Below are 12304 nucleotides of genomic sequence, written 5' to 3' on the forward strand. Positions count from 1 at the left end.
TGAATGATAACAGCAAAATGACCGATATTTATTCACCATTGGCTACACGATTAGACAACATTTTTGAATGGATAAGTCCAGCTAAAATCTTCTGAGAAAGTATAGCAACAAATGATACAGGTATTGCAAGAGGAAAAGTATATGATGCAGGAGAGCATGCAAATGTGATGATAGGCTCCAATGTTGCGTGCATTCGATGGGCTCTACTTTTCGTGGTCACCTTCTAAAATCTAAGGCGAGATAAGAGGCAGCAGCAGCGGCCACCTTCTCACGGAGATTAAACTTCTTGGCTATGAGTGGGCGAACGTCATCCGTACCAGCCAAGCTCTCCAAGAAGGGTAGTAACGAGAGCAGTTCACGATCGTTGCGGTTGTCAAACCAGCTCTCTATTGGAATGCCATTGTCCAACTGGAATCCAAATGCCTGATAACGAAAACAAAAATATCATCAGAAAAATCACAGCTATATGTTTCTCATTCCCCGAGACAATGAAATTTCCAGATAAGAACAAGCTGATGATATATGGCACACACCATCTGGAGATAAGGAAAGCAAATAGGGTTAGATTCCTATAATTGTCATTATATTATGGCAAGGTTTATCTTGCATTTACTTGGAACCCAGCTTGCAAATATACGAATAACAGACTTGTTGAGAGAGTATGTAAAAACTGTAACCTGAGGGGAGTTGTCTACGATGATAACATGAGCCAAATCACGGCCAAGTACAGACAGATCCTTCAAGTAATTACCATCCACAAATACACATGACTCTCGGTACACACGATGGCGAAATAATTTCCTTTTTGGGTCAAGCACATTGAGGAGCTGCTCAGCATATATGCTTTGACTTGCTGTAAATATAATTGTCTCAAACAGGCTAGCGACCTTTTCCAAGAAATCCTTGAGATAAGGCCTGCAGCGTACATAAATTGTGTGCTCTTTAAAATTGAAATTGACTGGAAATGTAAAATCTGCGTCCTCACATGGTTCCAGCGTAGAATGCACCAAAGTCTCTGTGAAGTTAGCACAATAGAAATGTGAACAAGCAGGTGAAGGGAAGTTGAAGAACAGAAAAACAGATTGATCATTTAGTATCATGCATTAGCTGCATTTTTTTGTAAAAAGTGCACAAAATAGTATAAGAACAAGCCCAATGTTTTAAGGTACACTACAGACCTTATCAAAAAAATGTGCGAAAAATATTATGAACATTGGTCAAGTGAAGTCCATTATTACAACAAATGAACGAACTTTTTACCGACCAGAATGATCAAGGGAATGAAGACTTTAAAAGTTAATATCTACATTAAACAACCCTAGTGAAACTCTTACATTCTGTAACACTGAATGGTTATATCTTAAATGGTCAAGGTAATATTTTCTAATAACAGATTTCTCCTTCTTAACCCTTAAAAATTAGTCAAGTGTGGAATCACATAAACTCGGTCCACCATTATATGTATCTTCTCCAGCAATCACTTGTTCAAAAATCAAAACAGGGGTGACTAAATCTGCTCCAGCAACAAATATTTAAATTCTGGTGTCAAACACAAGTTAAAACTCTCAATCTACATGTAGAAGTACAAGGACATCGGAATTAAAACAGCTCCAGAATTCAAGGTTTCTGGAACTGAGCCATCTATAAATAGTACACTCCCAAGTCCTAAGCCCATCTTACTATAAATCAAGCAATTATAAAGATCAGAAACCAACTCAGAATGCAAACTTTTCATGGGAACTCATACTGTACTCGAATTATTGATCACCAACATATTAACATCCTCATCTTTGGTAGATGATTTTTCTTCTTCAAAGTCAGTAGCCATAAGACGATACATGAAACCTTAAATAATTTGTCATATGTCACCAAATGGTTAGCTATGATCCATTCTGATTATTGCTATTAAGTTGCTTCTACTATGTATCTACACATAACTTGGGAATAAAAGAAGTGAGTTAACTTACCAATTTGTATCAATAGTGAATTTCAAGATAATAGTACCCAATGTCTTGAATAACCCATTCCTTCCTCTTTTTTTATTTGATAGAGACATAGGCAGGACTATCATGACATTGCAACCAAGGGTGTCATACCATCATGTACCCTGCGTAGTAAGCATGTCGCACCAGTCTGCCAGGTTCTTATTGTATTCTCAAGCAGCATCAGGACTGTGCAAAACAACCCAACCAAGGTGACTCACATTTGTCAATCAACAAGGAGATGCTATTCGGGTAGCTGTTCAAAAATATTAAAATTTGCCTAACACCCATATCATCTGAGAATTTCACATAATAATGCCGTGTACCAACATTTTGATAAGGCAACAGAGGTCATTCTGTTTGGTTTGTGCTAGGTGCCATAGAGGAACCTCTCACTAAGTCCCCTTAGTCTTCACATGATGCCGACTGTGCTAGCGTTGCTCTTGTAACATGCATAGACATGTTCGATATCTTCCAAAGCAGGGTTTTTAATTTTGAATGATACAGCCCGTACCGATCCACAAACAGACCGGTATACAAACCACCTGCTACCAGGCGATAATGTCGATTGGGGCTGTTTCCGCCTTGTTACCACCCGAAATCAATCAGTGACAGTCGATTTCAACCGTCGTTGCTCGCTACCGAGCGGTATTAGCTAAGGGAGAAGAAAAGGAGAACCTAGAGATCTGACGCCGCTCTCCCTCAACAATCTCGATCCGTCGCCGCCCTCCCTCATTGAACACCGCGGATGAGATATTACCTCCTCGTCCGAGGTGACGAGGCCTCAACTTCGTCAACGACTTCTAATCTGCATGGGGAGAAGAAGCCTCGACATGAGGAGAAGAAACCTCGGTAACGTCGCCCAGGCTTCGCGGGGAGACCTCGATGATGTCGACGACTTCTCCTAATCCGCACGAGAAGAAGCCTCGGCATGGTGAGAAGAAGCCTTGGCGATGTTGCCAAGTCCTCAATACTCCAATACGATACGATGAGATGTCGCCCCTTTTTTTTATTTTTTAACTTGCTATTATACACACACACACCACCCCCGAGCGATACGCCAAAACATATCGCTCGGTATACTCGCACCGTACCGTACCAAACTCAATACTCCGATACGATACGAAATTACAAACCTTGTTCCAAAGATATGTTGCACCTCAAGGTTTTCTTTTGAGGTATGGAATTAGTCCATGATCCAAAATATGATTGGGCTTCCTCCAAAATATGAATAATTCATCCCGTGGATAAAGTTCTATAATTTTTTTATCCAAAATACTTGAGAAAAATACTTCGGTAAAAACCTCAGTAAGCAAACTTCATACAGATCATCTGCTATCTTCCATCTTCCACAAGGTAGGTCTAAGATATTCATGATTATTCAAACAATCAAGATTTATTAAAACAATGTGAAGGGAGCCTTAGAACATGATTTTATTAAAACAATCAAGACTTACTTGCATACTCAACCTGCCTTACAAAAAACTGTATATTGATGATTTGAAAATGCAGTAAAAATCATGATACAACAATTTCAAAAGCTGCCATCACTAATAAATTGTTACCCATGATTTTGTAATAATTCAATTTACATGTTAATAATTTACCAATCACCAACAACAAATAAAAGCATTGTCAAAGAATTAAGAGTTAAAATCATGTTTTGATGAAAAATAAATAATTTGCATTTGTATCCCGCAATCAAATATCAACAATTGTATTTATACTATCAACAAGCCAAAAGTTCAATCACTAATGCTAAGGTCATATCATCAATTGATAATACAAGTTAATAACTCAGGCACATCCTTCACCAGTTTGTCAAAACTCGCTTAAAAAACAATTATTTTAGAAATGAGTTCAGCACAAAAAGACCAGAATGATCAATATATAAGCCAAATAACAAAATATGAGACAGATATTATCATAGTGATCTCCATCAACCATGAAGCATTCACATGCACAAGGAGAGAGACAAACACTCATACTAAACATCAAATATTTAAGTAGCTAACCAAAAAACACATTTAGCTAGTGAAGAGTCATTCACCATACCATCCAGATCCAGAACAAGGGTTGTTGATGGGCAGCTCCGTGTCTGTTTGGGAAGGAGCATGGGTCGAAATCTTGGAACCACCGCTGACAAATCAGGTAAATCCTTTATGAACAAGTATGGATCAAAATCATCAAACTCATCACTTTCATCAGGCTCAACACAGCCATCCGTCGAAATTGTATCTTGACTGTGCTCATCAACACATTCTAGTTTAGAGTTCTGCATTGCAAGATATATAGCTGAAACTTCAGAAGAAAGGTTTCCCAAATCACTATACTCATCATCAGATTGTGTCTTTGCATGATGTCGTCCCATATCATGAGGATGGCTATGCGAGTTCTGAATATCTGAAGCTTCAAAAGATGCTGAGTTAACATTGTTTTCACAAGCAACTGCAGTGCTGCTCTTCATAGATATCTCTTGAGTTTGTAATGTCTCAGAACAACTAAAAGAACTAGCTTTTAATTCCTGAATTTCTGAATCATGATGATTTACTTTGTCTTTGATCTTTGATAACTCTGTGAAGCCAATTGCAAAAATGAAAAAGTCAACAAAAATCAATGACAATGCATGGGAGTTGGTACCAAGATAGACTAGAGTGAAGATAAAGATGCTCAGAGAAGCAGCAAACCAACTCAAGTAACTGGAAAAAAAAAAAATTCAAGATGGTCATTGTAAAAAAGCAAGCAGGGAAAGAGGGAACAAACAAAATAAGAACAGATCATCAGGCAAAAAGGTTGTGGATCTACATAACTAGATTCCGTAAAGAAAATATAACAAAAAAGGCAAAAAAAGAAGAAAAAAAGAAGAAAAATCAAGTAAAAAAGCCAAAAAAATAAATCTACAGACCAAGAGCCATGAGCAGTTCTGGAAACCAGGATAGACAACTTCAAAATTGAAAATTTTATCAATGAGAACTCTCAAGTTCCACCATTCCCCAATAACAAAGCTAGTCTAAAAATCAAAGAAATTACAGGTTTAATCTTGCGGCCCTTAAGAAGGAAATAATATGAAGATGATGAAAAAGAGTCACATTTCAATCACCACTAAATACGACAATTTAGATTTTAAATTTAAAGGTAAGTATTATAACTTCTGGTTCATCAAAGAAACTTCCCATACAAGATAAACAACTGCATAAAAATAGCTAAATTAAGATAACTGCAGAATTAAAACTTGCCAAAAATGTTAAAAGATATGAAGTCGATTAGGGGAAAATGAAGCTTGCAGAGGCTATTATGCAACAACAATGAATTCAAATATAGTCCTCATTTACATGAATCCCCTCCTTCCATTCAGCCTATTAAAAGCAAAGTCCTTGTATATAAGGTTGACAACCCTTCTCTAGTCTTCATCTGTTTAACAGCACTAGCATTTTGAACTTAATGTGGTTTACTGACAGACTCAATGAACATTTTTGGACATGTTTATACCAACCTCAACCATCTTCTCTCAAATTATCAAGAGGTTTGAACAACTGTTGGTAAAAGCAAAGTTAAAGGCTATTAACTAAAACAGCATTCAAAAGATGGAGGAGAAAAAAAAACCAAAATCCAAAATACCATTTGTACCGTGGAGAAGCTTGTTTATTAATTAAGAGCTAAGACTATAATCTATTTAGGCATTAAAGTGGATAAGATTATCCTACTGCAGTGAATCTCGACAAAATACAAATACAAATGGTATACATCATTCAGTTATACATGTCATACCCTGAACTATCCCCTGCAGGGCCAAGACCCAGCGAGTTGAATAATATCATATAGCAAAAAATATGATAAAGTCTCAGTTTCACAGTCATAGTCGTAGGGGTTTGTCTTTTCTTAGCTCAACTTCCCTCTTCTTCCTTTCCTCTCTTCTTTTTTCTTATTTGAAGGCTCTCAGAGAGCCCAGAATTCATCCAAATCAACCAACTCCCGCTGAGTTTTATTAACCATAGCTATTCCAACCAATTTCTGCCTATAAGGTCAAGAAATCAGCTAAAACAATACATGTCTTACATAACACCAATACAGATAGAGCATCTCATTTCGAAACCGACTGATATTGAAATATGTTTACAAGTTCCATTATGGACAGATGAATTCATGAGGCTCCAAATAATGGATGTATAGGGGAAGTCAAATCTATGCAGCCTAGTTTTGCACATAAAATAGGTATTCCCATGACCTGAAATTTTGACACCTGGGTTTGAAGACAGCAACCTTGTCATGCCTCCAAGGCATGCCCTCAGTCAAAGAACACAACAACCAAAGTTAAATAAGCATAAATATAGATGGAAAAAGGCATTTGCATAAAGGTAAAACCTTTTAACCTATCAAAATAACAAAATGAAGTACCTTTCTCAAGAATGCTACCAGAGGTGTCCTTTGGGTGATGAAAGACAGGAGAAAAGATGGTTTCCGACATACAATTTGCAGTGGTAACATCAGATAGCTCCTGTTGCATCCATGCAAAAGTCAATGTTAAGAGTTACATGGAATTGTTAACATGCAAATGCAAACACATCTCTGATTTCAACTTTGAAGAACAAAGAGATGATCGTTATACAGGATGGCCAACAAAAGAAAAGCAGGACTGCTGTTGGGCAAGCACATGGACCTCATTTCCAACTAGATCAACTGCTCCATGACCCAGGCCTGTTTATGTTGAACCACAAGAAATCCCAAAACAAGGTATTAAATGTTGTGCAGACCAGTACTTACCCAACAATATTTACCAGTCCAAGAGTGAACTGTTCATGATCAGTTCATTGGTTACCAAGCAATAACCCTCTTAAACCAAGCCAGTAAGCCTAATTCCTATTTTTATTTAGGGTTTTAGCAACCCACATCCCCATATACCCTTCTCTTGATCTTTGTCAACCATTCCCTCGCATGCCCACCCATAGCACTACCCACCGCCAAGTACTCCTCTTCCTCCACCTACTTCTTCTTCTGCCCCTCCTCTTACTCTTCATCTTCTCCTTCTACTTGTCTTCTTCCCCCTTCTGGTATTACGGTATGTACCAAGCATATTGTGTTTGTATTGGACACATTATGGTCCAGCCAGAGAGTTGCTTGGGTCTAGTACCCAAGATTATAAACAATTCCTAAAAGAATTATCAACATATAGGAAACTTTTTATAAATATGGAAATAAATGGATAATATGTTATGCAAACAATTGCACATTATTTTAAATCCTTTTTTACCATGTTATGGTTCTGCAATTGATAGAAATTACTCCAAGTTCATTCGGATAGTATGACTAATTTGATGAATGCTCAAAATCTAATGTTGAAACCTAAAGATTAAATATTTTGTATAGGTCAAACATCCTTCTGGAGGGCAATCACCCGTAACACCTGTACCAACATTAATATGCATGGAAGATGATTGTGTAGAAACAAGTTATATCTCAGGAAGTGTAAAAGAAACTCAAAAGATCCACAGATATAGCAAAAGCCAGTTTGGAAAATAACTTGTCTAACATCCTAAATAGGTTCCTGATCACCAACTTTAAGGGAAGAGTACATGAAAGAAGACCATCATGAACAAAGCTCTTTCTTACACTAACAAGAAAAACATCAGTACTCATATATCAAACCTCTTTCATGAAGATTTTTACAGACTAAAAACATTATTTCATTCTCCATCTTTCAACATTTAAAAGATGTGCCTCATAACCAATTGTAAACATGAAGGCACCTTCAAAACCAATTTGCCAGATAGAATAAAAAGTGTCAATAATGGGATATTTAATTCAAACACATGAAATACTAAAGGATTTGATAGCCAAGTGAAGAAAATTGTCGCAAAAAACTAGCACAGAGCAAACGACTATCAGTACATATTGGAAAAGTGACAAAAAAAGGGTTCCACTTGTATTAAAATAGTCAAAGATTATGGATCAATGAGCATCCCAGAATAAAACTATCAATGCAAATCTGGATAATGTCCTTTTTGCTGCAATACACACACAAAATGAACAAAATAAATTGCAATGAATCTCTTAAGAGTTAAGACAAGCCAAATACTCCAGTGAAAAAGAAGAAAAATAACCTTATGAGAAAGGGAAGTCTGATATGCAAAACAAGAGCTCTGATTCTCATCTTGAGACGCACAACAATCAGAACCCAAATTCCTTCCAGTTTCTTCATATGGATTTTGTTTTGAAGGTATTCTAACTGAAATTGGAAACAGAAATTCCATAACAATTATGCGCAAAGATTTTGCAACCATATTTGAAACATTAATTTCAATAAAACATATATAAACAAGATCTTGGATATATTCTAAAAGCAAACATCCAATGCACAAGCAAATTACATAAACTGAGAGAAAGTAGGCAACTTTATTCTTCTCTTGATCCAATGAATAATATGCTTAGGCAACACAGAACCCAACCATGAAACTTCAAATAATAAAAAGGGTGAGTCATAACAGATGAAGCTAATGTAATTTCTTTAAGCTTCTAACTTTCTTCAGCACAAAGTGCCTACATTAATATATTGATAAATTAATAGTCACACACATTTCTGTCTAGCAATATATGCATGATTATTTGCCTCCTGCATATGTCTGTTGCTAAATGTTTCTAAAATAAAGTGAAAAAATCGTGCAAAACTTATCTTCACTTACTTCAGACCACTATCTAATAAGAATAAGTTACTTTTCATGCAATGCAATAGAAATAATGTGATCAAGACAATGAACACTTTACCAAATTTCTGCTTTTTAGCAGATGATGTGATCAGTTCTGTGACTTTCTTTTCAGATATCAGAGTCACCTTTTTCTGCAGTCTGCAAGATCTAGTGTTCGCATGTTCTCTGGATGCATTTCTTGGAAGAACTTTTTTCCTTGTTTGCATTGTCAAGCCGAGGAAAATAACTGAGCCTCAACAACTATGTATATCCAACTTCAGCAAAAGCCATCCAGATGAAAGAAAGATATTGCTCTTGAGTAGCCTTCAGGTATAAAATATGTAGAATAATGATGTCCCATAAGCCTACCAGCTCAGAATGATTTAAAAAGATGTAATAAAATTCTCAGCAAATTTGTGGGTCAATCTAAATCAGATGACAGACTTGTCAAATCAATGACCAGAAGCAATGGGATACTTGCAACTTCGATCAATGCAGATGACGCCTATATACCTAACAAAAAAAAATGTCAATAAGTTTTCATGATGCAAAATTGATAGGATTAGCAAACATATGAAAGACAAAAAAAACAATTAGCATTAATAAATTGTGTGAAGAAAAAACAATGGAACAGTTAGCTAAGCTGGTATCATACATTGTGGAATCAAAACTGCATAATGAATAAAGAAGAGAACCAAATTATTTGTCTTCACAAAATTCATCATTCTAATCAAAACATATGATTAGTAAGATATGAGGAATTGAAATCCAACCTTGTGGTAAAAGTCAACTAGTAGGCAAATCCTAGTTACTAGTCCTGGTATCAAGTTTCATAAGTCCATGTATCTCACGAACGAAACAAAGACACATATCATCATTTGAGTTGGCTATCACCCCACTGATTACATCATTCCTCTAGTGCTTAAAAGCATTGAACTTGACTTCGAAAAGTAATTATAATCATAGTAATAACATGCAGAAGTTGAAATTAGCTGCAACGCCAGTGAAGAAGATGATCATAATTTAACATCATATCATGCAAACCAACTACTGCAACCTAATAAAGCATTTCCAATAAAACTGATATTGATAATTTATTATTGTAAAAAAGAAAAATTCGAACAATTCTATTAATCATATAAGAACTGAACATATAAAATTCTCTCCCATCATATGAATTAAAATCGTCTCACATCTATAAACAGAATGAGAAAAAATATAGGAATCTCTCAAACCTATTTTAAATTTAAAGTGTCGAGCTTTAAAACATAAATTCTGCATCCCTGCAAATTTTCAGGAGATTCAATTCATAATACTATAACTAATATAAGGTTTTCATATCTTCTTTGTAAACCTTAACAGATTAGAATTTGTGGAATGTCACAACCCTAATATGGTCAACATTGTCAACAGCAAAGATACTATAACAACCAGTACATCAGTTAGTCAACTAGAATTTTTGTTAATACATAGTAAAATCAGACCCACATGTTTGATATAGTATTCTGTCTTAGATTTAAAGAAAAATCAAGAGCTATGTCTAAATGTTCTTATTTACAAAATCAACAAATGGACAACTAGATGAAGTAGGTCAGTCCTTAAGCACAGGCATCAGGAATTCAGAACAAGTACACAAGAAAAAGAACATTATTCTCTGATAAACAAACTTCTGAGTTGTGAAACACACCAAGTCCTTCCATCTATTATTTTGCAGTACAAACTACTGTGACCTTTTAAAAGTACCACTAATATAACAATTGGGGAATAAGCTATTTCCTCCTTCCATGCTTCCCTTCAACTGGAATTAAAGTTTTGTTTAAAAAAAAGGACCATCACAATAAAGAAGAAGATGGCAGGCAACTTAAACATTTGAAAAACAGATGCAGTTTGTATGACAGAAAAAAAAAATTCATGCTAATATCAGCAAAAATTAAGATTATCCTAATATAAACTTCATTTGACTAATTTTACATCTAAAATTATTGGTGTGATGTTGATGTATCAGACCACATACCAACGGTTTTGGTATGTGGGTTCAAAACCTTATCCAAAAATTGTTTACACCTAACATACTAATCTGATGATGATATACTTATCTCACTTACCCTTAAATTGAAGGTTCAGAATCTCATCTATCGATCATCATCCACCAAATAAGATGAATGCCCCATCATGAATCCATTGGTCAAATTAGTAAAGACAACAACACAAATCAGAATGGCTCCAATTTGTTTTCATTTTTCTCAATCTTTCTGTTCATGTTCAACTTAATCTTGATAGTTGCTTACACGGTTTGGCTAAAACAAAGAAAAACCTATTATTTCAACCTTAGCTGTTTTCTTATTCTTCATACCAAAAACTGACAGTCCAATTTGTTCAAGAAGCTTCGGTTAGCGATTAATATCCCTAATTAAATTTGACACTGCAAGCGGGGGTATCATGTCCACCTGATATCACCGCATGGTTTTAGTCCTACCAATTCAACATAGAAGCATTATTGAGTTACTTTTTTTCACAGTTCACATCCATATTAAATACATCTAATATTCAGTTCTCTAGCAGTTGAACTTCATACTAGCACAAGGTCGATCGAACAATAGTCAGCCATCCTATGACACATAGTCATTTGACATAATTTCAAACAAAGCACTTCCTCACGAACAAATGTAATCATATATACAGTCATCCAATTTTTCTTCTTATTGATTGAAATTCAAGCTATAATTGTATCAGATCCTGTTACTGCTTAAGTTTCAGACCAAATGTTCTACAGTTCCTTCATTCTTATTTAAGCACACAAAAAAGAGTCCTTGTTTTCATCTGAAATCATTTGAAATCTGTAAGAATCCAACGTATATACTGCCCGGTCCATTAGGAGACAGCGATGTAACATAGCAACGTTTTGAATCATTCTGAGAGTATTGCATCGCCTAGCATCATCTATATAATCAATCCTCAAGCAAATCAGAGCTTCTTTAGAGCGCAGTACTACTTGCTCATATCGAGCAAGGATGCAAAGTTGCGACGCGGCACAACAAAATCCAGATCACTAGCATTCGTCGAGCTCGACGAGTGCTGGGATCACAATCAGCGTCCCTTCCGCGAATCACACAAGGAGAAGCACGAAACCGAACCCCTAGCATCAAACAACTACAACAACTAAAGCGACACGATCCACCGAACCCAGCATTCAAGCTGCGTGTACAGTAATCCACTCCAGAGAAAGCAACGAAAAGCAAGAAATCAGAGAGACCAAAGGACGGGAACTGACCATTCCACCCGATCCAAAGCAGAAGCCGCAGAGAGCGATCCAAGCCCTAAGCCTCCGCCAGTAGAACGGCAGAGTTTCTCCTCTCACGGCGACGAATCGCGAGACGTTGCCGAGGGTTTTGAGGGTTTGAGTAGAGAGAGAGAGAGAAGATTGGAAGAAAGAAAAAAAAGGTATAAATGGGTGCTGTCGAATGAGAGGTAGACGATACGGACACGTGGAATTCAAGAGCCGTGCAAATGACGATCTGCGGTGGATCTCGTTTGGTCACGAATGGAGATGTCCAGGTGGTGAGTAACGGCAGGAATTGCAACAAAATGGTTGTTTGAAAGAGGGATTTGGAGCGGATGGGTCCACGGGGGGTTGGGCGTGTG

General features: G+C 36.4%; 1 protein-coding gene across 3 annotated transcripts; it reads right to left on the reverse strand.

Moving 5' to 3' along the window:
- Nucleotides 1–12085, reverse strand: LOC135675536 (uncharacterized). Of its 3 annotated transcripts, none has more exons than XM_065185794.1 (7): nt 11934–12085; nt 8742–9175; nt 8081–8205; nt 6378–6477; nt 4038–4556; nt 678–1015; nt 1–423 (listed from the first exon to the last, which is right to left on the reverse strand). In XM_065185794.1, the coding sequence occupies exons 2-7, from the start codon at nt 8887–8889 to the stop codon at nt 217–219; spliced, it is 1437 nt and encodes a 478-aa protein (XP_065041866.1). In that variant the 5' UTR covers nt 8890–9175; nt 11934–12085; the 3' UTR covers nt 1–216. The 3 variants fall into 3 exon arrangements, with proteins under 3 accessions (XP_065041866.1, XP_065041867.1, XP_065041868.1); XM_065185795.1 differs by having other exon boundaries at nt 8742–9167; nt 11934–12068; XM_065185796.1 differs by lacking the exons at nt 6378–6477; nt 8081–8205; nt 8742–9175; nt 11934–12085 and adding an exon at nt 6208–6371.
- Nucleotides 12086–12304: the final 219 nt, after the last annotated feature.

The sequence above is a fragment of the Musa acuminata genome, chromosome BXJ1-6, assembly GCF_036884655.1.
Source record: "Musa acuminata AAA Group cultivar baxijiao chromosome BXJ1-6, Cavendish_Baxijiao_AAA, whole genome shotgun sequence".
In the NCBI taxonomy this organism is placed as follows: Eukaryota; Viridiplantae; Streptophyta; class Magnoliopsida; order Zingiberales; family Musaceae; genus Musa; species Musa acuminata.